This window comes from Salvelinus fontinalis, chromosome 25, assembly GCF_029448725.1.
Source record: "Salvelinus fontinalis isolate EN_2023a chromosome 25, ASM2944872v1, whole genome shotgun sequence".
Taxonomy (NCBI): domain Eukaryota; kingdom Metazoa; phylum Chordata; class Actinopteri; order Salmoniformes; family Salmonidae; genus Salvelinus; species Salvelinus fontinalis.
The window spans coordinates 31,765,115-31,792,515 of NC_074689.1; the positions used below are offsets into that span (position 1 = coordinate 31,765,115).

The 27,401-nt window shown below is 42.4% G+C and overlaps 2 protein-coding genes, 1 long non-coding RNA gene and 1 other non-coding gene across 7 annotated transcripts in view; 2 read left to right on the plus strand and 2 right to left on the minus strand.

Moving 5' to 3' along the window:
- Window positions 1–673: 673 nt before the first annotated feature.
- Window positions 674–5,933, minus strand: LOC129823130 (uncharacterized). Its single transcript, XR_008754576.1, has 2 exons — window positions 2,765–5,933; window positions 674–2,631 (listed from the first exon to the last, which is right to left on the minus strand). It is a non-coding gene; the product is annotated as an uncharacterized LOC129823130 (long non-coding RNA).
- Window positions 5,934–13,554: 7,621 nt separating this feature from the next.
- Window positions 13,555–13,640, plus strand: trnay-gua (transfer RNA tyrosine (anticodon GUA)). Its single transcript is given in 2 exon segments — window positions 13,555–13,591; window positions 13,605–13,640. It is a non-coding gene; the product is annotated as a tRNA-Tyr (tRNA).
- A 77-nt stretch (window positions 13,641–13,717) lies between these two features.
- Window positions 13,718–23,592, minus strand: LOC129823133 (dnaJ homolog subfamily C member 5-like). 3 transcript variants are annotated; one of them, XM_055881903.1, is made up of 7 exons: window positions 22,923–23,012; window positions 22,591–22,665; window positions 19,125–19,168; window positions 18,348–18,470; window positions 16,193–16,406; window positions 15,816–15,990; window positions 13,718–14,458 (listed from the first exon to the last, which is right to left on the minus strand). In XM_055881903.1, the coding sequence occupies exons 4-7, from the start codon at window positions 18,452–18,454 to the stop codon at window positions 14,370–14,372; spliced, it is 585 nt and encodes a 194-aa protein (XP_055737878.1). In that variant the 5' UTR covers window positions 18,455–18,470; window positions 19,125–19,168; window positions 22,591–22,665; window positions 22,923–23,012; the 3' UTR covers window positions 13,718–14,369. The 3 variants fall into 3 exon arrangements, with proteins under 3 accessions (XP_055737878.1, XP_055737880.1, XP_055737879.1); XM_055881905.1 differs by lacking the exons at window positions 22,591–22,665; window positions 22,923–23,012 and adding an exon at window positions 23,330–23,592; XM_055881904.1 differs by lacking the exon at window positions 22,591–22,665 and having other exon boundaries at window positions 22,923–23,013.
- The window catches only part of LOC129823131 (high affinity cAMP-specific 3',5'-cyclic phosphodiesterase 7A-like), a 39,309-nt gene continuing 34,975 nt past the window's right edge, over window positions 23,068–27,401 (plus strand). For both annotated transcript variants that reach the window (XM_055881899.1, XM_055881900.1), the window contains exon 1: window positions 23,068–23,226. In XM_055881899.1, coding sequence (XP_055737874.1) covers window positions 23,089–23,226 — 138 coding nt within the window. In that variant the 5' untranslated portion in view covers window positions 23,068–23,088. The remainder of the gene's footprint in view (window positions 23,227–27,401) is intronic.

A 27,401-nucleotide genomic window follows, 5' to 3' on the forward strand; every position in this document is an offset into this window, starting at 1 on the left:
CATACTATTTGGAGTATCTCGGATTTACATTTACTATGTTACGTCTAGTCTATGAAACCAGGCTGGTTGTTCTGGGGCAAAACATGCTATGGTAGGATAGACATATTGGGCTGAGAATACAAATGATGTATTGATAAGAAACAGGTACTGGTGGGCATGTCTGTGTTATTATTGGAATAGATGGATGGATGGATAGAGGTTACTTAATGTACTATGGCATTTTAAAATAATGTGTACCTTTATTAAAATGTATCCGATTATGTGATCAGAATCATGAACAGTATCTCGTACAAAAAGTAATATCTCGCGCTGGAAATAACGCAGGTGCAGATCTATAAGAGGCACATTCACGTCTCAAATACATTCTAACCGTTGTCATACATTATAGCCACGCATCTACCCAGCATATTTCCAAAGCATAACAACCAACCTGTGTGCGGCAGAATGCCAGTTGTGTAAAGCCCGTAGCATGATTTTGAGTTTTTTGAGACATGGATCGATCCCACCCAGGAACACATGATTATTTACAATAGTTTTTACACTGTACTCAAAACATGAATCGTATGACAACAAAGTTTACTCTGTTTATTAAAATAAACTGCATTGTTGGTTAAGGGCTTGTAAGTAAGGTCTACACCCGTGGAATTTGGCGCATGTGACAAATACAATTGAATTTGATTAACATAAGAGAGTTTATTCCCTTAGAACTTGGTACACTGTACTTAAAACAATAATGAGAATGACAACAATAATAATAATAATATTGACAACAATAATTACAAGTTTTAATAAAGTTTTTTTGTCTTCCATTCTTTATTATAATGTTTATTCCCTCTGACAAAATACGTTTTACAGGAGAGAGGACCCACTTTGATGAACTAGTTTTACAGGAGAGGAAGGGACCCACTTTGATGAACTAGTTTTACAGGAGAGGAGGGGACCCACTGTTATTAACTAGTTTTACAGGAGAGGAGGGGACCCACTGTTATTAACTAGTTTTACAGGAGAGGAAGGGACCCACTGTTATTAACTAGTTTTACAGGAGAGGAAGGGACCCACTGTTATTAACTAGTTCTACAGGAGAGGAGGGGAACCACTGTGATTAACTCGTTTTACAGGAGAGGAGGGGAACCACTGTGATAAACTCATTTTACAGGAGAGGAAGGGACCCACTGCGATTAAAGGGACCCACTGCGATTAACTAGTTTTACCGTTTTTCAAGCAAGATGACGTCACCGATTCCCATCAGACCAACACCTTGAATGCCTAACAAGTTATCTAAAAAACACTGTTGTTAAAAATCTATTTTTTACGCTTTAGTGCGTGTACTTTACTCTGTTTATAGTTGGGATATCGCTGGAGGACGCTTTGTATTTGAAGGACTTTGCATTTGCCATTTCTGTCGAATGCATTCAGTTGTACAATTGACTAGGTAACTCCCTTTCCTTTCCCTTTAATGCAAATAAAGACAATATAAAAAAACAAGAGAAGATTGCTTTACATTGAGGTTTAATAGAATGAAATCAAAGGAATATTTATGAGTGTTAGAGCACAATGGAAAGGCATGTATCTTACTCATAAAGACAACTCTAAAGCAGCTCATAGAGAAGATTACTTTGAGATTAACTTGAATGAAATCAAAGCCATAGTTATGATAGTGTTGGAGCACAACTCTTCATACAACAAACGTATTCACACACTAACTATAGCAATTAGTTTATGATACAAGACATATTCACCGCGATTAGAATAAATGGTTGGCCTTTGTGCAACATTTACACAAAATAGTAATGGACAATAATATATACAGTGATATCCAGCAATGTATGTACAGTAATGTAAAAGAATGGACAGTACCTGTGAAATAAATACAAATCAAACAAGTCCAAACCACTTCCATTAATGGAAATAGATTTTCAGCTCCTATTTATTTCTGTGTGTGTGTGTGTGTCTGTAGAGTCATTCCCCCTTCTTCACCATCCATCTTCACCTTTCAGTCACATAAAAGGCAGTAGATATTTTCCTGCCACTCAAGGCAAGCCGGTATGTGTGTGAGGGCTGTCGGGGCCTTGTTTCAGCGGCTGGTGGCTGCACAGATGTGTACAGGTGGCTGTACAGATGTGTACAGGTGGCTGTACAGATGTGTACAGGTGGCTGTACAGATGTGTACAGGTGGCTGTACAACCTGTACCGACGGCCGGAGGGATGCTGCTCTAAGGATTTTTTATTTTCTCAGTTCGCCCATTCCTCACTCCTTCCTCTGCATCGAGGCCTCCAGCTCCCATTGAAAGAAGGCAGCCGCAGCAAAATCCTCAAATGGTATCCTTGAATTGGTGAGGTTTTCTGCTGTGGAAGTGCAGGTGGAAGGGGATGTGGCATTACGTTACTCTCTGCAATAACATAATGTCACAGCTGTGCGTCTCTAGAGATTCTCTGGGCTGGTGTTAAGAGCACAGCAGATCCACCCACTTCAGGGTCTCTTCCTCCCCGTGGTGCTTGACAAGTAGGACATCAATGGCAGTTCTAATGGGCTCTGTCCATGGGCCGTGGTCCATGATGAAAAGGCAACATCTCTTGATGGGCCCAGTGGAGAAGCTTTCAAGGGCAGTGGCAGAGGTGGGCTTGGCAGATCTGAAAGAGAGGCACAATTTTATTTTTAATGACAAAGCCTTTCTTATACACTAACCTAAATCAAGTGTGTGTGTGTGTTAGAATGAGTTAGTGCCTGCACACATAATTGTGTGTGTGATTTCATTTGAATTACCTGTATCCAGCAGGAACTCTTCAGAGCAATCCTCTTTTGTTGTGTCAGGAGCTGGTGCCACAGGGGAGGGGAACAGGACAACCTGTAGGGAGGACCACTGTTAGAGCTGGGCCTGTGCTGCTGGGCCCGGATCGGTCTCAGCAGAGGAGAGCCAGGTCATGCATGTCATCCCTCTCCTGAAATAGAGGCCCAATTACCTTAAATGAGAATAATCATAAAGCTAAACTATGTGAGTGAGTGAGCGTGTAATTGAGAGGCGGAGAGTGAACTGTGTGATCATGTCACTGTGCTGTTTCTTTTTTGTTGCATTCAGTCACTTAATGCACAATATGAGCTTTTCCTGACTGCTCTGTGTACTCGCCATGGCAACCCATGGTGTGTGTGTGTGTGTTCATATGACACAAAAGCTTGTCAAGCTGACCGAGTCCTTGTAGTAGGACATTGAAAGATTAGCTTTGGCATCAACTACTAGTGTACAGTAGAAAGGATATAAAACATTCAGATCTGGATTGACATAGGGTTAATCATGTGAATTTACAAAACCTCTAGGACTTATTCGTCACTCGACTTTAACAACAGATGGGGCCTCCCGAGTGGCACAGTGGTCACTAGAGATCCTGGTTCGAGTCCAGGCTCTGCCGCAGCAGACCGGGAGACACATGGGGCGGTGCACAATTGGCCCAGCATCTTCCGGGTTAGGGGAGTGTTTGACCGGCAGGGATGTCCTTGCTCTAGCGACTCCAGTGGTGGGCCTGGCGCTGACACGGTCGCCAGGTGTACGGTGTTTCCTCCAACACATTGGTGTTTCTGGGTTAAGCGGGCATTGTGTCAAGAAGCAGTGCGGCTTGGTTGGGTCGTTTTTTCAGAGGACGCATGGTTCTTGACCTTTGTCTCTCCCGAGTCCGTACGGGAGTTGCAGCGATGAGACAAGACTGTAACTACCAATTGGATACCATGAAATTGGGGGTAAAAAAACATACATTTTTAAAAATGAGTTTAACAACAGATGTAGGTTACATTGCAAGTGTACACACCTCTCAACCCTTGTAATATACATTAATTGGCATAACCTGTAATGGTCGTCTTGTGGCGAATGAGCGGACCAAGGCGCAGCGGGTGATGAATACATGATGATTTTGATAATAATAACGAAGACAAAAATACACTTGAACAAACTACAAAACAACAAACGACGTTAAACAGACCTGAAAATGAGAACTTACATAACACAAAGAACGCACGAACAGGAACAGACTAAACAAACTAAACAGTCCCGTGTGGTGACGAACACAAACACGGAAGACAATCACCCACAAACAAACAGTGAGAACAGCCTACCTTAATATGGTTCTCAATCAGAGGAAACGTCAAACACCTGCCTCTAATTGAGAACCATATCAGGCAACACATTTAACCCAACATAGAAACACATAACATGGAATGCCGACCCCAACTCACGCCCTGACCAACTAAACACATACAAAAACAAGGAAAACAGGTCAGGAACGTGACACAACCGTTGTTGACAAATGCATTACGTATCTGTTGTTCCACCTGAGTGTAGACTAAGCCTGTTCATGTTCCAATTCTTGTCAGTGACTCCAAATCTAAATATCAACTTGAGTGATCTTAATTTTACTCAATTCGAAGTCAGATCTCTGGTCTTTCCTGCTAGGGTCAAGCGACTACTCGTTCGGGAATGGAGGACCTAGGATAATGGAATAATAACATGAAATATGCATAACTTATAAAGATATATATACCCACAATGGTGGCAGCTTTTTGTTTGCTGTGTGTTTAAAAACAATAGCACACCATGCTCAATATAATATATGGAAATCATTCTCAATCTAAGTATCATCTGTAAATGAATGACACCAGATGTGTCTCATCTGACTTAGAATGCTGATACTATTTTTGTCTATTTTTTTAAAGAAAATCTGCCACTGAAGCACACACTTCTATCTAGTGAGAGTGCACAGAATATTTTAGCTTTAATTACCTGGTTGTACCATTGAAGACAACTTTTTCATGGGACACCTGCTGGTATGGATAAAGGCTTGAGTATTTTCACTCTTTAAAGCAGGGAAAAAGCTAAACAATTGGACCACCACAGCTGCATGAATTGGTGATCTCTCCATATGTTTATCTATCAATTTCTAAGCCCAACTAGCTAGACAGAAGTTTTCAGGCTACATTGTTGTCAATCAGTAAAGGTGTAACTTAGCTAGCTACTGTAACGTTACTGTACTAGCCTACTGTAGCCTACACCCAAGCTAGATAGCAAGCTACAAAGAAAGCAATCAATTTCATCAACAGTCTTTTTAGCTAAATATATGTAGCTAGTGTGATCGCATGCTAAACAACTTAAGAGATGATTAGAAAGTTCTAAAAGCAAAAGTGACCCCTGTCTTTTTGGGGAGTGCTGCTCTGCTGGCGAACTGGATCTAGACTAGAGAGGCAGCTAAAGTTAGCTAGCTAGCTAGTTAGCTTTGTGGCTAGCTATCTTGGACATAAATAAGAGAAAACAATTGCAGTTGTGTTGTTCCCAGATGGTGAAATGCCAGATCGGTCTGTAATAACAAACTTAAACCTCTACGAGATCAGTGTACCCCCCGCGGGACAGTTGAGCTAATGTAGGCTAATATGATTAGCAAATATCCCAGGACATATCTGATATGGGCAGAAAGCTTATATTCTTGTTAATCTAACTGCACTGTCCATTGTAGCTATTACAGTAAAATAATACCATGCTATTGTTTGAGGAGAGTGCACTTACGAACGTGAAAATGTATTAATAAACCAATTAGGCACATTTGGGCAGTCTTGATACAACATTTTGAACAGATATGCAATGGTTCATTGGATCAGTGTAAAACATACACTGCTGCCATTTAGTGGACAAAATCTAAATTGCACCTGGGCTGAAATAATACATTATGGCCTTTCTCTTGCATTTTAAAGATGAAGGTACAAAAAATAATCACGTTTTTTTCTTTGTATTATCTTTTACCAGATCTAGTGTGTTATATTCTTCTACATTCATTTCACATTTCCACAAACTTCAAAGTGTTTCCTTTCAAATGGTATCAAGAATATGCATATCCTTGCTTCAGGTCCTGAGCTACAGGCTCAGATTTGGGTATGTCATTTTAGACTACATTTAAAAAAAAAAAAAGGTCTGATCCTTATTAATAAAGTACAAAAGGGAAAATAAATAAACATAAATATGGGTTGTATTTACAATGCTGTTTGTTCTTCACTTGTTGATCTTTTTCTTGTGGCAACAGGTTACAAATCTTGCTGCTGTGATGGCACACTATGTGTCTCTAATATGATCATACATTTGGCAGGAGGTCAGGAAGTGCAGCTCAGTTTCCACCTCATTTTGTGGGCAGTGTGCACATAGTCTATGGTGGCCTTTCTCAATAGCAAGGTAATGCTCTGTACATAGTCAAAGATTTCCTTACATTTGGGTCAATTACAGTGGTCAGGTACTATGCCACTGTGTACTCTCTGTTTAGGGCCAAATAGCATTCTAGTTTGCTCAGTTTTTTATTTTTATTCTTTCCAATGTAATTATCTTTTTGTTTTCTCATGACTTGGTTGGGTCAAATTTTGTTGCTGTCCTTTGGTTCTGTGGGGTCTGTTTGTGTTTGTGAACAGAGCCCCAGGACCAGCTTGCTTAGGGGACTCTTCTCCAGGTTCATCTCTTTGTGTAGGTGATGGCTTTGTTGTGGAAGGTTTGGGAATCGCTTCCTTTTAGGTGGTTGTAGAATTTAAAGGCTATTTTCTGGATTTTGATAATTAGCGGGTATCGCCCTAATTCTGCTCTGCATGCATTAATTGGTGTTTTACGTTGTACACGGAGGATATTTTTGCATGATTCTGCATGCAGTCTCAATTTGGTGTTTGTCCCATTTTGTGAATTCTTGGTTGGTGAGCGGACCCCAGACCTCACAACCATAAAGGGCAATGGGTTCTATAACTGATTCCGGTATTTTTAGCCAGATCCTAATTGGTTTGTCGATTATATTACACACATAGCGACAAGACTACCATCGAGATGAATAGGAAAAGTTAAGGAAAGTCAATCTTAACTATATCAGGCTACCGGTATAGCGCGTGGCTGGCCATGCCTGCGCGAAATACTGCCATAAAGTAATTTAAATGTGTACTCACATTAACTTATACATGGCCACGCGCTGGGACGGGAAAAGTTTTGGAGAATGCGGGCATCGATCCCGCTACTTCTCGCATGCTAAGCGAGCGCTCTACCATTTGAGCTAATTCCCCACATAGCTAAAAAGGGAGCAGTAGATAAAATGAATACAGCAGGCTATCTCGAGTGCTGTTTTGACTGTAGCTACAATGTTGCTACTTCCCTCGCAGTGAAACATTTTCAGGCAGTTCTTTCTCGGCACTGGCACCTATGTGAAACTAGTCACACTAGTGGAATGTTAAGGAAAGTCAATCTTTACTATATCAGGCTAGCGCTATAGCGCGTGGCTGGCCATGCCTGCGCGAAATACTGCCATAAAGTAATTTAAATGTGTACTCACATTAACTTATACACGGTCACGCGCTGGGACGGGAAAAACTTTGGAGAATGCGGGCATCGATCCCGCTACTTCTCGCATGCTAAGCGAGCGCTCTACCATTTGAGCTAATTCCCCACATAGCTGAAAAGGGAGCAGTGGATAAGATGAGAAACGGGAAAAGTTTTGGAGAATGCGGGCATGCGGGCATTATTTTGAATGCGAACCGCATTCAAAATAAAAGTCCCTGATTAAAAAAACTTGATATTGCACTGTGAACGTATGACACTTCAGAATTGCATTGGGAGCATAATTATATTTCACTGTACAGACTCACCTATGAATTGTGAATCAGTCTATTCAGTGACACTCACAAAACACAACTCTAAAGAGTTAACACAAATATTAGTGTCATAGCTCTTATTGCGGGACTCTGAAACCATTGTAAAATTAACCACATGAAGCTTACCAGTCAACCTACTATGTGTATTGCACATACATTTTTCACTGAAAATGACACCCACAGAAAACAACTGTGAAGTTTACACAAATATTAGCATTGCAGCTCTTATTGTGCGGTGCCAGGATAAAGTGACTAAGGAAATCGGTGAGGGGCCAGAGGTGGCACAATTTTGAGGGGGTTTTGCAGTGGAATTATTTCTGCTTATATACCACAATAAACATAAAGTTAAAATGCAGCGACTTCTACACCATTGATTGAGTGCTTTTGAAGTGACACTGGCGCTAAATCTGTAGCTTAACTCTGCTGCGCTGTATCAGTACAATGGATAGTACCCTACACACTAAAGTACGTTTTGGTAATGAATTTAGGCTACAAGATAGATAGGGTAATTCACCTAGAGTATTACTGACAGCCTATGTGAATGCAGCCGTAAACACAGCTGTCTTACCAAAATAATGCAAACTAAATGCTGAAAGTAGTAGCCTAGTTATTAATGCATGCAAACAAAATTACTGGATAATAATTGACTGCGAATGAGAACAAATTAATGCGAACAAAACAAAACAGCTATACCAAGTAGGCCTAGTAAACACAATAACAGATCAATAATGGCACGGAAAAATCTATATTTGGGCTAGTTACATTTACAGTAACAAATGCAGTAAACAAAAGGTGAATGGAGATCAAATAACCAAAACATAGCCTACAGCCTACAGCCTAAAATCATGGGTGATATAGCCATTGGCGTCATTCCATACCCTAGGTTTTTGATGAAATGACGCCAATGGCTAAACCACCCATGATTTTTATAAAAACAAACCAGATGGCCTCCCGAGTGGCACAGCAGTCTAAGGCACTGCATCACAGTGCTTGAGGCGTAAATACAGACCTGGGTTTGATCCCGGGCTGTGTTACAACCTGCCTTGACCTGGAGTGCACAATTGGCCCAGTGTTGTCCGGGTTAGGGGAGGGTTTGGCTCATAGTGCTCTAGTGACTCCTTGTGGTGGCCTGGGTGCCTGCAGGCTGACCTTGTCATCAGTTGAATGGTGTTTCCTCCGGCACATTGGTGTGGGTGGGTGTTAAGGAGCATGGTTTGGTGGGTCATGTTTCAGAGGACGCATGACTTGACCTTCGCCTCTCCCAAGTTGCAGCGATGAGACAACATCTTAATTGGATATGACCAAAAATTTTTTTTAACTACTAGATTTTTTTTTCAGAAGAGTTGCAGCCTCCTTGATGCTCTGTGGAACTTCCTGAGTAATTGATCATTCAATTCTCCCCGAAATCTTCTTGTAAGATCCCCATGCTTCATCTGTGCCGACTGAACACGTTTGTCAAAGTGGAAAATTTGTTCTCGCATGTAGCTGTGGACGCACCAAAAGTCAATCCATGTGTCAGTGCAGTAAGCATGGTCGGCATAGCGGAGAGAGGCCCAGAGAATCGCTGCAGGATATCTAGTGGTGTCCATTTGACCTAATTGAACCAGGTGCGGGCGATTTCAGTCTGCAAAAACTGGCGAGCGACATTAAACTCAGCTTCCAAGCTTCCACCAAATGTGTTTTGCTTTGATCCAGTAGTGCTTTCGCCAACCTTTTTTACATGTAGAAAGTCATGGCTCTCTGGGTCAAGGGCACACAGGGCCTCCACCAGTTGGCTGTTGCATTCGCTGAATCATTCTGACATTTCACCAATGACAGCATCCAAGAACAGTCTTCTACACTCAGTCTCTTCTCCTCTGTCCTCCTGGCCTACTGTACTGCCCACCACGTATTGCTGGATATTTATACATACATAACTTTGTTATTTGCTTGGAACTGGTGGTGCGTCAGTGCCATTGGCACGGAACTGCGCCCAAATGTCTTCTCGGCGCACTCAAATGCACTACGGACAACTTTGACTCCAGTGTAAAGATCTGTTGCTTTTGCCTTGACCAATTTGTTTGGAGGGTTGAGAAGACTGAGGATTCTGTGCGCCATGATGGCTTTAAACTTAAAGCCGGGTCTGTCACTGCCTTCAGCAGCCCTGTAGCCTCGAGTTTTACTTCTGTGTAGTACGAACACATGCATTTGGTGTCAGAGAGGAACTTCACAATGCTGTCACAACTTTTAACAACCACTGAGACAGGAGCCAGGCTTTGTTTGGGTACTTTGGAGAAGCCAATTTCTGATATCCATCGTGGCAGTGGCAGATTAGCTGGTTCGAGCTAGCTAAATAGACAAGCCTAATAAGACCAACGCTTTTTACAGCAAGCTAAGAAGCTAATTAAAGTTCGTAGTGGTGGGGTTTGATGCAGAGTTGAGTGAAGCAGCTTCAACGGTAAACTTGACACCGCCCTTATGAATCAAAATAAAATATTACAGGCGAAGGCATATCACATTATTCACTTCTCACAGATGAGAAGCATTTTTTCCTGCTTTTTATGGAAACCCAATGGAATCATACCTAACCGCCACAGTGGCTTTCCATAGCCCCCTACACACATCGTGGCGCCCTCTGTCCATTGGGCTGACACAGCACAGCGGAGATACAGATTTTGCGTCAACCTGTCACTCAATCATTTGAACTTTTTTGCTTTTTTTTTTAAATATAAGAACATAAAACCAAGGAGCACAAGTTTCAACTGAGGGGGCTAAGCCCTCTTCTTCCCCGTTATGGAACCGGGCCCGGGAAATCACCTGCAGGGTACAGCCTTACCTATGGGTTGTGGATCAATGAAATTGGGTATCAGTCTACTTAGTAACACCCACAGAACACAACTGTGAAGAGAATACACAAATATTAGCATCACAGCTCAGGACTCTGAAACCACTGTGAAATGAGCCACATTAAGCTTAACAGTCAACCTACTATATGTGTATTGGACATTCAAATTGCACTGTACAGTATTGAGGATCAATTAAGTATCAGTCTTCTCAGAGACACCCAGAGAACACAGCTGTGAAGAGTTTACACAAATATTAGCGCTGTAGCTGTTATTACGGGACTTTGACTGTGGGAAATCACCTCCCCAGTCAGCCTATTGTGCGTATTGACATTCAAATTACACTGCACAGCCTTAACTGTGAATTGTGGATGAATGAAATGGTGTATCAGTCTACTCAGTGACACCCACAGAACACAACTGTGAAGAGATTACGCAAATATTGTGTTGTAGCTCATATTTTACTTTTTTAGTGTGAAATTAACTAATTATTGTCTTTTGTTGCATTTATATAACAACATTCCTATCTTGTTAATGATTATTTAGTCCAAATATGACATGATTCCACGATTTGTAATCAGTGGTGTAAAGTACTCAAGTAAAAATACTTGAAAGTACTACTTGAATGCTTCGCAGGACAGGAAAATGGTCTATTTCACACACTAATCAAGAGAACATCCCTGGTCATCCCTACTGCCTCTGATCTGGCAGACTCACTAAACACATGCTTTGTTTGTAAACTACATAAATAATGTAAATTATGTCTGAGTGTTTCGAGCGTGCCCCTGGCTATCTGTAAATTTAAAAACAAGAAACTGTGCCGTCTGGTTTGCTTAATATAAGGAATTTGAAAATATTTATACTTTTCATTTTGATACATAAATATATTTGAGCAATTCCATTTACTTTTCATATTTACGTATATTTAAAACCAAATACGTTTAGACTTTTACTGAAGTAGGATTTTACTGGGTAACTTTCACTTTTACTTGAGAAATTTTCTATTGAAGTATCTTTACTTTTACTCAAGTATGACAATTGGGTACTTTTTCCACGACAGTTTGTAATAAACTCAGAAAATAAAGAAACCTTTTCCACGACCCTGTCTTTCAAAGATAATTCGTAAAAATCCAAATAACTTCAAAGATCTTCATTGTAAAGATTTAAACACTGTTTCCCATGCTTGTTCAATGAACCATAAACAATTAATGAACATACACCTGTGGAACGGTCTTTAAGACACTAACAGCTTACAGACGGTAGGCAATTAAGGTCACAGTTATGAAAATTTAGGACACTAAAGAGGCCGTTCTACTGACTCTGAAAAACACCAAAAGAAAGATGCCCAGGGTCCCTGCTCATCTGCGTGAACATGCCTTAGGCATGCTGCAAGGAGGCATGAGGACTGCAGATGTGGCGAGGGCAATAAATTGCAATGTCCGTACTGTGAGACGCCTAAGACAGCGCTACAGGGAGACAGGACGGACAGCTGATCGTCCTCGCAGTGGCAGACCACATGTAACAACACCTGCACAGGATCGGTTCATCCTAACATAACACCTGCGGGACAGGTACAGGATGGCAACGGATGGCAACAACAACTGCCCGAGTTACACCAGGAACGCACAATCCCTCCATCAGTGCTCAGACTGTCCACAAGAGGCTGGACTGAGGGCTTGTAGGCCTGTTGTAAGACAGGTCCTCACCAGACATCACCGGCAACAACGTTGCCTATGGGCACAAACCCACCGTCGCTGGACCAGACAGGACTGGGAAAAGTGCTCTTCACTGACGAGTCGCAGTTTTGTCTCACCAGGGGCGATAGTCGGATTCGCGTTTATCGTCGAAGGAATGAGCGTTACACCAAGGCCTGTACTCTGGAGCAGGATCAATTTGGAGGTGGAGGGTCCGTCATGGTCTGGGGCGGTGAGTCACAGTGTCACCGGACTGAGCTTGTTGTCATTGCAGGAAATCTCAATGCTGTATGTTACAGGGAAGACATCCTCCTCCCTCATGTGGAACCCTTCCTGCAGGGTCATCCTGACATGACCCTCCAGCATGACAATGCCACCAGCCATACTGCTCGTTCTGTGCATGATTTCCTGCAAGACAGGAATGTCAGTGTTCTGCCATGGCCAGCGAAGAGCCCGGATCTCAATCCCATTGAGAACGTCTGGGACCTGTTGGATCGGAGGGTGAGGGCTAGGGCCATTTCCCCCAGAAATGTCCGGGAACTTGCAGGTGCCTTGGTGGAAAAGTGGGGTAACATCTCACAGCAAGAACTGGCGCAGTCCATGAGGAGGAGATGCACTGCAGTACTTAATGCAGCTGGTGGCCACACCAGATACTGACTGTTACTTTTGATTTTGACACCCCCTTTGCTCAGGGACACATTATTCCATTTCTGTTAGTCACATGTCTGTGGAACTTGTTCAGTTTATGTCTCAGTTGTTGAATCTTGTTATGTTGATACAAATATTTACACGTGTTAAGTTTGCTTTTTTTGCAGTGTAGTATGCATTTGCATTACTTTCAATGAGGGACTTTTATTTTCAAGGCGAACCGAAAATTCCACTATTGTGGTTAATTCTTATTGTGGCTAGCTTCACATATGTGGCACTAGCAGTCTCCGGCTCACAGAGTAACGGTGTTGCTAGCTAGCTTCTATGGAAAATGTAGGCATTGACAATGGTAAATTATTGTTACAGCTAGCATACTTTTAGGTTACACATGGCCACATTATCTTCGACTTGACTCATGCTAGCTAGCTACAAAGAGAATTCTGTGCAAGCTAGCTAAGTGTGTCGAATGCGTTTGAAAGTCGTTGGAGAGCTAGCTAACAGTTACTGTAACTACCAATGTGCATAGCTAGATAGCTCGTTTTTTTTAATACTTCATTTAAATATGTGACTGCTAAAATTAGGTCAAATAAACAATTATGTGATTGAAAAATGTAGTCTAATAATATATTTTATTTAACCCAAATTAATTAATGACAGAAAGTAAACTACACAACTTAGCTAGAATGCCAGCCAGAGAAGCAACTTAACGTATAAATTGCCCACTGTGGCGTTTTTGCATGTATCCCCTTCGATAGCTCAGTTGGTAGAGCGGAGGACTGTAGAGGTTAAATAGCGATCCTTAGGTCGCTGGTTCAATTCCGGCTCGAAGGAGGACATTTTTTCTTACCTGATTTATGAAACTCCTTTTTACATGTTTGAAAAACTGGCAATGTATTTTAAAAAATAGATGCTAAAGTAACATTTCAAAAAGGGCAGTCTTTATTGCTCACATGACAAAATACTGACATCTCTCAATTCTTTCACAGCCACACTTTTAAATGCACAATTCTAGGGATACTTTGTATTTTGTTCAGAATAAATAACAAACAAACACAAAACACAATGCGCACAAACTAACACTCATTCAGAATTTACAAAGTGTAGTCAAGGGGTGGAATGTAATTGGAACCCTTTTGGGATCTACCAGGTCAAGGAATGAATCCCCTCAGACCTTGTTTCAAATACTATTTAGGGTGTTTAAATTACTTTCAAATACATTTGGAAGTAAGTAGATATGTCTTATTTGAAAAGACAAGTAGTTGAATATTGTAATGTATTTGAAAATACTGAAATAAAATGACTGAAATACACTCCCATGCGTTTAAACCAGGTATTTGAAAATTGTTTTTGAAGCAAGTTAAATAGTAGGCTATTTATAGGAAATTATTTGAAAACACTTTCAAATACTTAGTTGTAGTTGATTCGGGCCACATTATTTGAAAATACTAAAATACATTGAAAATAAGTATTCAAATAACAAATAATCAAATACACGTATTTAAAGCCAGTTCTGGAATCCCTATGACATCACCAGTCCTCCGATCTTTCTTCTCAGTTGTGTTAGGTATAGGCCCGTCGTCCGTCACCAATCAACCCGGTCCTCTCGCTTGCATTGGTTGGCTGCTGTATTATGGGGACGTCGTCAGCGTCTGGAGAAGGTAAGATCAACTCATCAGTGCATCCGTTTACGTTGTTGCAGTATGTTGCACAGAACTAATAAAATATGTCATATCCTCCAAAATGTTCCTAAAAATAGGCCTAGGACACTATCTATAGTATAGCTGATCCTGTTGAGACTGGGGGATGTCTTGACTGTCCTGTTGTGAGGGGGTGACGGCTACCTGTGTCAAGCCTCTTACCTCCTGCTGCCGGTTGTCCTTTTGGCACCACAGACTGGGCACACTATGTCAGCCTGGCTGGCTTGAAGGGCAGTTTTACAACTTTGGTTGTAAAGTCCCCGTTAATCAGTTCAATTACCATGGGCTATGCCTACAGTAGGAGGTCCTATTCATATTCATAAGCAATGTGTTCTGAAGCCAAACACATGAGTAGGCCTTCTCATCATCCTCCCATGGGGACTGAGACTTTGCAGTGAGTGCCTGAAACCAAGGCCATTGTTTCCCTTTAATCGTGAGATGGGGCTCAAAATAACTGCTATGGAAACACATTTAGAGACGTGACTCAGAGGCAGTAATTATCAGTTGTATCTGAGAACTGCAGAGACATGGGGAAAAACACACACCCCACCTCCCACAGCTAACTGGCACCAGAGCAATTTATCATATCCAAACATCTGGCACAAATATATCAAGTATATTTATTTTCATTAACCGGCTGACTTGGTATGTTTGAGAAAACATATTTAAAGTTCGTCTGTGCCATTCCACTGTCTGTGCCCTTGCATCAAAGTCACTTTGCAGCATCAAATGCTTTTCCATTAATAGATGAGGTAGTATTGATACGGTAGGAGAGTGATGTAGGCAGAGCTTATTAAGGAGGTTGCTGCTGTTGTTGTTTCAACAGATGGATAATAAAACTGTGAGCTATAGGCTAATACTGAAGCAGTGAGAGATAGTGTGTGAGGCTTGCTCATGGTAGAAGTTGCCTTTAGGCACAGATCTAGGATCAGCTTACCATCCTAGAGTCCTAACCTTAGCGATTAGGAATGTGAAATGCAACACTGACCTCAGATCAGTGTCAATGGGAAACTTCATCCTTCTCAGTGGGGCTCACCTTATCTCATTGTTACAACACCCTGACCATTGTAACTGTGCTGTGTCACTTTTATCCCTAGCTACATGTACATATTACCTCAATCACCTCAACTACCTCATACCCCAGCACATTGACTTGGTACCGGTGACCCTTTTATTGTGTTACTATTTCCTTTTTTTGTGTGCTAATTTTCTTCCCTTTTAACTTTGCATTGTTGGGAAAGGGCTCGTTTCACAGTAAAGTCTACACCTGTTGTATTCGGCACGTGACAATGTTATTTGATTTGCTCACCTGTCTCCATGTCTGTGCGGATCTGCTCCTCCAGGTCTTCAGGGGACACGTAGGTGTCGGGGTCCTCCTCTCCAGGAGTTTTGGGTTTACACTTCCCACAGCAGCAGTTGAAACAGCAGCACAGGCAGCAGCAGAAGTAGCAGCCTGTTAGCACGCCGCAGACCGCAAACAGACCCTGTGTGGAGGATGGACATAGACCATTCACTATTAACACATGAACATAGACTTTCCTTTTTCACACACACACACACACACACACACACACACACACACACACACACACACACACACACACACACACACACACACACACACACACACACACACACACACACACACACACACACACACACACACACACACACACACAAACCCACCTTTGCCCACCAACTGGAGAGCATGAAATAAGCATTGACATTCTCCTCTCCAAACTGCTGTGCCACGTACAGACCGAGGGAGCCATAGCTGTCGTAGATGTTCCTCTTGGAGGCATCTGACAGCACGGAGTGGGCATTGTTGAGCTCCTTGAATTTATCTGTGGCGTTCGGGTTCTCTGGGTTCTTGTCTGGATGATATTTCAAAGCAAGTTTTCTAAATAGTAAAAAATATTAGGAAATTGAAAAGATGATGCAATCTGAAAGGCTTAGCTAACAGAAATGTTGTTTTCATTGTTACTGTCTTGTTATTTAATGGTCTTATCTAATGCGTTCAGTAAGAGGCAGCAGTATTATCTCCCATTAGGTGGGGTTAGAAGCCTGCTCCCTCACACCCATCAACACACACATCTGCCAGGCATTGGTATATTAGTTCAATAACCCCAAAAATTTGTAATAGCATGTATAGTACAATTAAAAATCTTAAGTCAGGCTAGAGAATATGTAAATATTTAACCTACGGTATATAACTGAAACACTGAGCTAAATGCTGGTGCCCAGTGCTATACATGGTGTACCAGTTTGCCATTTTGGCTTCAACTGCAGTTGTTCGTTTTTTGGCATTAGGTCCATTGGAACCCTTGGTTGACAGACACCATGAAATAAATATAACTACAGTCACTTTTACATAATCATTTTTTTTCTCACTCTGTTTTTTTGCTGTAAATTATAATTTCTCATCAACATTTCATGACGCTCTGAAGCACGTCTGCTTGTTTATTTTTAATGAAGCCAAGAGGCTCTGAAAATGCTGCTATGATTACATATTCATTAACCACAAACAAGGGCTGTTCAAACGCTAACCATTTGGATGGTTCCTGAAAGTGCAATTAATTAAGAACTACTAATTGTGATGGCATCTGTATGACTCGAAGTCTGAAGTGAATTTATATTATAAGTCATTAGATTCTGACTTACTACATGTTGGAATGCCTTACTACATAATGGAAATGTATTGGTGAAATGAGAGAGAAGTCAATGTATGAACGAGGGCTTGACAGGCATATTTTGACTGAAATGTAGGTTATAGGATAAAAGAGTTATCTTAAACAAAATCTACATTCAAATGTAGAATTACATTACTAAATATAATTGATAACGGCTTGGGTTAAGACAATTGATTTGGATTAGGTCTAAGCATCAAAGGTTCCTTTCATACTAACATTATTGCACAATAACCATATTAAAGTTGAGTACTGAGACCAGTGAGTTTTATCAGCAGCTCTCCATATTATAGGAAGTCTGTCCTGATATTTTATTATAAGGTTGAGGTACTACTTGTTGAGTGGGTATATAGCAATTTGTCTGCTGCAATAATTCTAGGGTCATACAATTCCCAACAGGTTGTGACAAGCTTCCAAGTACACCCACGCTTGTGTGTGGGACACACACACACACACACACACACACACACACACACACACACACACACACACACACACACACACACACACACACACACACACACACACACACACACACACACACACACACACACACACTCTTGATATGAACTGAGTACAACGAGGGGTACCATCTGTTCTGTAGTATTAATATTTTAGTTTTATGGAAGTCATATTGTATTCATGCAGCTGTCTGACAATCACTTGCTGTGATTCTAAAAGGTCTTGTAGCAGTCAGTCACTCTGTCTCACAAAGTTATTATTTTTCTACATCTGTGCCACATTTCTCCTGAAAAACATCCCATTAAAATGATTCCCTCTGACCTCCATAGACATTGGTTGTTACATGACGTTTGTTTGTGCATGGTTACAGATCAATGTATAACCTGCGTCGATGAAGAAAAGGATCTTTGCTTACAAACCAAAATCCAACAGCATTACAGTATTTCCAGTTATATGGATGAAACTTTTTATAAGAGTCCACATGCTGAAGGGTTGTTGTCAGTGATGTAATATGCAGTCCAGTTTCTCCATTGAGGCATCAGGTTATATGTTACTCTACAAAGCCAATGACTCCAAATGGTGGGTCCTCGCTTCAAGGCAACAACTAAATCTTTAAATGGGTTGCACATGCACAAACACACAAGAAGCAAGGATTTTGTGTGTGTGTGATGTTTTTGTGTGTGTGTGTGTACCTGTAGGACTTCTTGATGTCATCTGGTGTACAGGTCTTGTCGAGGCCCAGGACCAGATAGAGGGCCTCTCCTGAGGTGGACAGGGAACGTTGCCTTTGCTCTGACATCTTTTCTCACCATTACCTGCACAACACATCAACCACAATGATTTTCATATGATACCTGATGTTGACTGTGCGGTTGTTCAGCTGATCCCCTGATCTGCCAGTAATTGTATACTGTTCACACAGCATCTCTATTCATTATTGATAGAACTGTTGTAAATATTAATTGAAAAAAATTCCCACAGGGAACCTACAGTTCAATTGTTTCCCAAACTCTCCCTCACTATGTTTTATCTTCAACACTCTATTTGTTCCAAGAGTCACTAAATACATTGTCCAAATTCATCAGAGAATACCAAAATGAGAGAACCTGTCGCCTTACTGTTGAAACATGGACTAAGACCTCAAAAACCAAACAACAGAACTTAAAAGACTTAAGATACATTTTTGCCAAACACATCCTCTGCATTTGTCCACAGTTATTCCTATCAATTCAATTCAATTCAATTCAATTGACTTTATTGACATGGTAGGTTCGTTATTACTTACATTGTCAAAGTATACATATCGAAAAATCAAAATCAAATATATATGTATATATATACAAAATATATATATATTTATATATAAATAAATGGTGGGACCAACAGCAATAATAACAGTAGTAGTGGACATGGGATTACCATTAACAACAACTACAACAACTCTGACTTTCCCGTTCCTCTCCTCCTACCTGTTCCTCTGTCCAGGCCGTCAGCTCCAGTGCTTCAGTCGCCCCTGTGAGAGACAGACAGGTCAGTGGAGTCAGGTGTCTACTCTGTGGAGGACTAGATCAGCAGATGAGATGAATAAAACATACAGGCAGATAGTCATGGGCTCACATTTCAGCAGACCTCGCCGCCAGTGGCCCTAACATTGTTACCTGGATGTTGGGTTGGGGTTTAAAGGGGACTCGGATGTAGGTCTACTATACTGCAGGATACTGAGGTGTTTGGGTGGAATAGTAATGGTGTCAACCGGTTGATGACTGTCTGAGAGGATGGTGAAAGATAAGGTAAAATATTTAATGTAATGTTGTGTTTTTTAGTATACTATCTGTTCAGTAGGCTCGATAGGGTTCCACCATGGTTTTCACAAGACCTCTGTATTCAGTGACACAAGAGCACCACCTACTGGAATATAGAAGAAAGGTAAGATTTAAAAAAATCCCCCCTGCATGAATACTCTTCTTCCACAAGATGGCAATACATACATGCAGATTTTACAGATGAACATGACCAGAGGTAAACACGTAACTCCATAAAGAGTTTGCAGGTGGACTCAAAGTTTACCGTAACAATATAAATAGTTTTCACCTCAGCTCAGTGTATATAAAGACTAATGATAGCAATACTAAAAGGCAAGATGGCGCCGACAGACATGGCAGCTCTTGTTCTAGTTCACTTTGCAGTATTTTGTTTTTTTCTGTGTTATTTTTTTCATTATTAGCCCAGAACGCTTATTGTTTTACAAGCATTTCGCTACATCCGCAATATCATCACCTAATTATGTGTATGTGACCAATGCAATTTGATTTGATATCTAATAATTTAGATCGGGTAAAGTTATCAGACCAGTTATTCTTTCAAGGAGTGGCATATCACAGTTGTAATTTATTGTTTATGGTGTTGAAAGTCCATAGAAAACCACAGATTGGCATGAAGGATTGGATTCAAATTTTATTGACGGTTCATTTCCTGATAAAAAACAGTCATGTTTATTGTTCAAGTCTAGTCAAATTAAACGTGTGGGCTTATTACATCTGAACATGTTATATAAGGAATGCCACTTTTTGCCAATAGTCAGTCGCTCTTATCCAGAGGGGCCCACTGTATCATCAATTAGCGCTAGCGACTCCTCTGGTTCCCCAAAGGCTGTCACAGACAAAGGAGGGGGTGGGAGGTGTGGGGGAATTGCAACAAGATACTTGTAGCTGCTTGGAGAATCAGCAGGTATGCAGCTAACCTGTCTCTGGACTCCATGCTCTATACTCCGCGCCCCCTGGGCTTGCCGGGTGCCTGATGCAGCTGAGCATATCTGCCTAGGGACCAATATGTGTGTGCTATAAAGGAACTGTTGGAGGAATTAATTAACAAATGTTTTCCTACCCTTTCCCACAGACAGTCACACTCATGGGAGTGTGTACACATACACACACATGCATGCACACACTTATGTAATTTTAGAGTGATCAAGTGGTTTGTTGAAAACATTTAGTAAAAAATACCAAATAAACACCAACCTCAACTACACTTTTTGAAATGTGTATGAAAAATGCAGTTTATTAATCACCACAGCTAGGCCCAGTCATTCTGACCCGTTAGAACGTCACCAGTCGATATCTAGTCTAATCTAATGGGTCTGGATTGGCTTGTCCTTTGCTAAGGTTGATATGGGGTTCTACTATCATCTACTATCATGTGCCTAGTCTTCGCTGAGGGTGAGTGACTGGCTGGTGGAGTGATGTGGCACACTGTTGCTTCAGTTGCCTGGAAAAGACGCAGAACCTCCCAAGGAGTGTGATTGTGTGGAATTGCATTGAGAGTGCCGTAGAAGAGAGGGAGGGATGTAGTGGAGGAGAGGCCAGAGGGGTACTCATTATGCCCCTCAACTGGCATTCAGCCTGACTGTTGCCATGGTACACCTCAGCCACCAGTTCTCCTGCATAAGACAGAAAAAAAAGTTGAATAAGAATGTATGTAGAGGTGGTTCTTAGAACAGTGTTTTCAGGGGAGAATTCTGGAATGGAATGGTTTGTTCCTTGACTTCATGGAAAGAAGGTATTATTTAGGTCTAGCCTACTACTCACACAACCTGACAATAGAGACCTACTGGACAATAGCCACTGTCTGCAGGTAATAGGTGTTAGTAATGGATATAGGTCAGCCTGACATTGATGCAGGACAGGCGGAGTATGAGTTCTGTTCTTTCTCTCTTGCAGATACATCTGTGGGAAGTTCTCCTTCCTACTGCGTTAGTTGAAATGGCGTGGAAACCATGTTTATTCAACCAGTGTGTGCCCAGTGGGTGGTTGCCAGTCTGTTTAGCTAATATTCCACTCCATTCCTTGTATTCCATGTTATGTCAGTGTTAGAGGCGTAACTAAAGACACGCTGATTCGAATGCAGGCTGTATCACAACCGGATGTGATTGGGGCTACCATAGGGCGGCGCACAATTGGCCCAGCGTAGTCCGGGTTTGGCTGATGTAGGCCGTCATTGTAAATAAGAATGTGTTCTTAATCGACTTGCCTAGTTAAATAAAGGTTACATGTGCCAAAGTGTGCATAGCTAGCCAGGCTATCAATTAAGGTAGGGTGGTCAGTAAAGATCGATACAAGTCATTTCAGATGTAAGTAGCCTCTTCTTGTCTTGTATTATATTAGTCTGAGCTATCAGACACCCTTTAGCTTTTATAAACAGATCATTAAAAAACATTACTTTTGTATACTGGAAGTGTATTCCACTAAATTCCACCATAGCCTCACATTGAAAACTGGAGTCACACTTCTCAAGTACGCTACAACTGGATGACTCACGCAAGAAAGGTAATCACATGCAATGATGTGGACTGCTCTAGGGCAAACCCCATTGTGCTGGAATACCCTTGTGGAGATCCGCGCCGTCCGTGAACGACTGCTCAAATCAGTATCGGGGGATCGCCCTGGACGTCTAGCCAATAGCGTAGCTTGTTGCAAACGAAGTCTATGCCATTGTCCAATCACTATAGATGTGACATTAGTAGCCATGCTGCAATTGGATAAATTGCACAAGGGCGTTATGCGGTCGCTCGAACGGTTCCATATCTGGCAGGTGGTGTGTTCGAGAGCAGACTAACGTTTTTTAAAAGGAAGATAGCTAGCTAGGTAGTTAAAGGAGATACATTTACCTTGATTCACATTTTTGCTTTTTCGTTGCACTTAATATTGTTTGCCGGACGCCGACATTTGAGTGAGATTGACGTCGGGTTTCCCCTTGAGCCAGCCACTTTCTGTTGAAATTACACAGTGCTGCATTGAGTGAGACAGAAGTGTGGTCAATTACGGGTACTATTTATACTTGTATTGTGAAAAAAGACCGAATACATATTGATAATGTTTCTTCTGGCACGTTAAATGAATACCACCAAACCACTGTAAAGGCAACTTCTCCAATATTTACCTCGTAGGATTCCTTTCACTTCATCCACCAGTGCTGTATATCGGTAGTTGTCGTGTTTTGAGGGGTCGTTCGTTCCTTTTGTTTAGATTTTGAGACGAATCACGTCAGAGGAGTTTTGGACAAAAAATGAGTACGCGTTTTTATAAAGATGCAGAAAATATAGAGGCCTCGTCTTTTGAGGGCCCAAATCTGTGTGGAATAAGGAGCGAATGAGCAGCATGAAAATAATCCGAATAGAATGGGACCAAATGAGACGAGAAACATAGACAATGTATCAATGACGGCGATTTTGTCAAGTTTAAAGTCGCCTAGAACAAGAACAAGTAGCCTACCTTACTACTGAAGCATTACAATTGATCCCCCCACAAAGGAGGGATACCGCTCTGCAATCAACCCTATTCGTTTCCTGCATTTCATTTTCCATTCTATCAATTCATTTCTGTTTATAACATTTTTTAAATTTGAATTTTGATCTGGATCCAGCTCTGACTTTGTTCAATGGAAGTATGTTATCAGCTGCCGGTTTTGCCTCTAGACAGGCCGGTTCCTAAGCATGTCCTCAGCCGGAGAGGAGCCATCAGTTTCAGCTCCAGCTCGTGTCTCTTCGGCGCTCCTGATCCAAGACAGCTGTCTCAGGTACTACCTAATTATTTGACCTGTTTCGGTTTCAAATACACGGTTTCTGCACGCCATATTGTGACACTACATAATCAAGTTGATGACAAATGTCATGAACTACCTAGTAACCAGCTGTTGAATCGCTTCTTTCAGATTCATGAGTCGTATGGGAATCCTGCAGGTGGTATCAATTTGCAATGTCACCCTGAACCTGTACAACATGAACCGTTCTCCTTGATCAGTTAATGCAGTCACGTTCAAATTCTGCACATACACATAACTGTACAGTATCGTGAACATTGTCTGTATTGTTATTGTTGCAACAACGGTCTCCTACCAAGGAATGTGTTGCCTGTTTACTTTGTAGTGTGTTCCAATCTAGACACGTTAACAGACTCGCGTTAAAATATTGAGCCGCATTGGATAACCTATTCCTTTAGTTCGTTATCCTCCAATTGCACAGTAGGCCTATTAATGGCGTAGTTGTGCAATGTCGCTTAGGCCTATGAGTTTAAGTATCTTTTGATGCAAAGTTTGGTGCAAGGAAGCCAATAAAATCTTTGTCATTATAACATTATTATATTAATATATTTTCAATTTGGTAAGTCCTGGAACTGATAACACATGACTAAAGTAATCAACTAATGATGATGATGATGCCAACTTGTATCATGTTTAGTAGTTCATAGTCATCCTACAGAATAGTTATACATTGCACTTTTGTTCAAGTCAGCCCTCTCCCCCAATTTAACTCCCATGGCATTGTAACCCATTAACCAGGCAGTAAGACGTGTGTTTTGTGTTCGGGTCCCATCCGTCTTCGGTGGGCAATCCATTAGTCTTTTGTCAAGTCCACTGCTTCACATAACCACCCACGTGTGTCTGCTTTCAAATCCCACTCATTGACAGATATACAGCCCCTCTCTGAGCCCACCTTTCTCTGGCTCTCAGGATAAATGATTTTCTGTCAGGTGTTGTGGAATGTGCGCAGAGATAGATCAACCAGACAAGCTACATCCATCCATCACTCCGGGCACTTTGTGTTCCATCATCCTTGTAGAAGTGGTGTGTGTTAGGGTGCATTGTGGGATAGTAGCGGGTCCGGTTGTGTGGGCTCACATTCTAGTGCACTGGTCTCTGATGGACCATGCTTCACAGACCCTCCCCACTGAAGGACCACTGGATTCCCTACCCCCTAGCATAGAATTTGTTACTAGAACGGATAAAGTCCCGCTCAGTTTTCTGATGCGATGATCATTAGTTAGTTGAATATTCCAAATGGCTGCCATGTTACACCATGTAACGTTGCTTTGAACGGGGGATGTCCCTTCTGCTCATTCTAGTTCTATGCCCCCTGTGAGAAGACCATAGTCAGCAGGGCGCTAGATCAGATGGCCCTGTGTACAAATGCACTGTAGGGTCCATTGTGCTCCTGGGTCGTGTTTGCCCCTTGTTTCTCTGGAGTGGGCCACAGTTCATTTGTAATGGGTGGCTGTGTGCTGTTGGGCTCTTACAAAGAGCTACAGGCTCGTTGTAGTGTTAAGTGGGGTTACTTGAAATGATTTGCATCAGATTTAGGTTTCATGTGAAGAGATCAGCACTACAGAGGGAAGACTTGTCCCAGTAGGAGAGGGAAGACTCGTCCCAGTAGGAGAGGGAAGACTCGTCCCAGTAGGAGAGGGAAGACTCGTCCCAGTAGGAGAGGGAAGACTCGTCCCAGTAGGAGAGGGAAGACTCGTCCCAGTAGGAGAGGGAAGACTCGTCCCAGTAGGAGAGGGAAGACTCGTCCCAGTAGGAGAGGGAAGACTCGTCCCAGTAGGAGAGGGAAGACTCGTCCCAGTAGGAGAGGGAAGACTCGTCCCAGTAGGAGAGGGAAGACTCGTCCCAGTAGGAGAGGGAAGACTCGTCCCAGTAGGAGAGGGAAGACTCGTCCCAGTAGGAGAGGGAAGACTCGTCCCAGTAGGAGAGGGAAGACTCGTCCCAGTAGGAGAGGGAAGACTCGTCCCAGTAGGAGAGGGAAGACTCGTCCCAGTAGGAGAGGGAAGACTCGTCCCAGTAGGAGAGGGAAGACTCGTCCCAGTAGGAGAGGGAAGACTCGTCCCAGTAGGAGAGGGAAGACTCGTCCCAGTAGGAGAGGGAAGACTCGTCCCAGTAGGAGAGGGAAGACCCGTCCCAGTAGGAGAGGGAAGACCCGTCCCAGTAGGAGAGGGAAGACCCGTCCCAGTAGGAGAGGGAAGACCCGTCCCAGTAGGAGAGGGAAGACCCGTCCCAGTAGGAGAGGGAAGACCCGTCCCAGTAGGAGAGGGAAGACCCGTCCCAGTAGGAGAGGGAAGACCCGTCCCAGTAGGAGAGGGAAGACCCGTCCCAGTAGGAGAGGGAAGACCCGTCCCAGTAGGAGAGGGAAGACCCGTCCCAGTAGGAGAGGGAAGACCCGTCCCAGTAGGAGAGGGAAGACCCGTCCCAGTAGGAGAGGGAAGACCCGTCCCAGTAGGAGAGGGAAGGGAGATGTTTGCTTTTTCAGAACACACACCATTGCTTGCCATGGTGCGACTACTGTCCCTCTAAACATTTGTTTTTCTCCCACTGTTTGGCCATAAGTTTGAGTCTTTTCCTCTGTGGTCACTGCAGTGTTTTTTCTGTGTGGTTCTGGTACCAGTGTGCTTGGTCCTGGTGTTTGTGGAAGCAGGGACATAGGACGGGCTAGAGCTAGCGTTACTGAGGGAGCCGGTTCAACATGTGCCCAGTTTGAGGCCAGTGGTTTTAGCTCTCTGTCAAACTCAGATCTCACTCACTCACATTTCCTCTTGTAAACAGACGGGGAAAGTGTAGGGTTCAAGCACAAAAACAAAAGTTTTCTTGGAGTATGCATGTGAATGGGTGTGAAATATGCTCTAGAAGAGGCGGCGCGGCTCCCATGGCCACAGCATGGGAAGAGAAGGCCTTGTTTGTGTCCATAGGGCTTTTAGTTTGCAGCAATATCGTATCCTCTGTAGACGAGATCCATGCAATGATATTACATTTAAAGGAGAAACACCTTCTAGGGGCCTATGCATGTGTACGTTGAGGTGTAAAAAGAGAAGGCTAAAGTATATTCTGTGGCTTCAAGGTGTTTTACTTAGCGCTGACATCAGGATAATGTCCAAGTAGATTGGAAGCAGAGTGGGCCTGTCCACCCTAGGAGTCAAGTAGACATTAGTTTGACGTTGGACACTATGACAAGTCCTGTTGTACAGGACAAGGAGTAGAACACGGTCCTTTAATCATGTGGTCTACATTACACACAGGCAAGATTACCTCATTTGACTCCTGAGTCGGCGTTTACATCGAGAGAGCCAGGCCATTACAGGGAACAATGCAGCTGCCAGTACCATGTGCCACTGTGCCTGGAGCATTGATCGATCACTGAAATACACACCTCTTCACTGATAAGGCCAGGCCACAGAGCCAATTGATATTTCTAATGTGTGTAACCTAGATATACAAATCTGTCGACAGAAACACCGCGTTGGAGCAGTAAGTCACATGCTGATTTACGACAGGAAAAAGGAGAATTGGTAAATATGATCCAGCGAGGTACACAACAGGACAAGATACCACTAGTTGTTTTTCTGCAGACAGAGGGGATCCCATCAAGCGTTGTTGGCTGTGGGTGTGTTTGGGGGGGGGGTGTAAAAGAGTGCACTTTTTTGTTGCGCTGGCACGTTGATGTTAACTGAAGTGATACGGTTTTGAGATGGTGGCATGTGTGGCTGGATTGACGTAGTTTCAGGATGTGGTAAGAATTCTGAAGGAGCTGTTCAGAGCCTTGCTGCTGCTCTTTCACAACCACACGGCTTTAACCCCTAACATGCCAAACTGACACAACCTTCATGAGAATAGTCTGACTGTTCCCTGAATGGTGTACCCTCTTTAGGAGTAGCACTTTCCCTTATCAAATGTCTGGATTTTTCTTTACATTACTCAATTAACAGGAGTATTTACTCTCCCTGGAGGAGTTTAGGACTTCAGTTCAGGACCTTATTTACAGTAGGAAACAGGAAGGATCTAAACCAACCATACAATTCTGTCTCTCGGGGCCCCTCTCTCACGTTAGTGTTGTTTATGTGCTACTGTGTTGAGTACAATGGGATGTGAGAATGAGGCTGTACACGTCAACACCACAGACAGTTTGTGCTGCATGCTCACTGCTCGGC

Coding starts and splice junctions, on each gene's coding strand:
- LOC129823133 (XM_055881905.1), bottom strand. CDS start 18,454: ATGTCAGAGCAAAGGCAACGTTCCCTGTCCACCTCAGGAGAGGCCCTC. Junction 15,991..16,192: donor TCTCCAGTTGGTGGGCAAAG/GTGGGTTTGTGT, acceptor TCCTCCACACAG/GGTCTGTTTGCGGTCTGCGG. Junction 14,459..15,815: donor CCGCACAGACATGGAGACAG/GTGAGCAAATCA, acceptor TACCTTCTCCAG/ACGCTGACGACGTCCCCATA.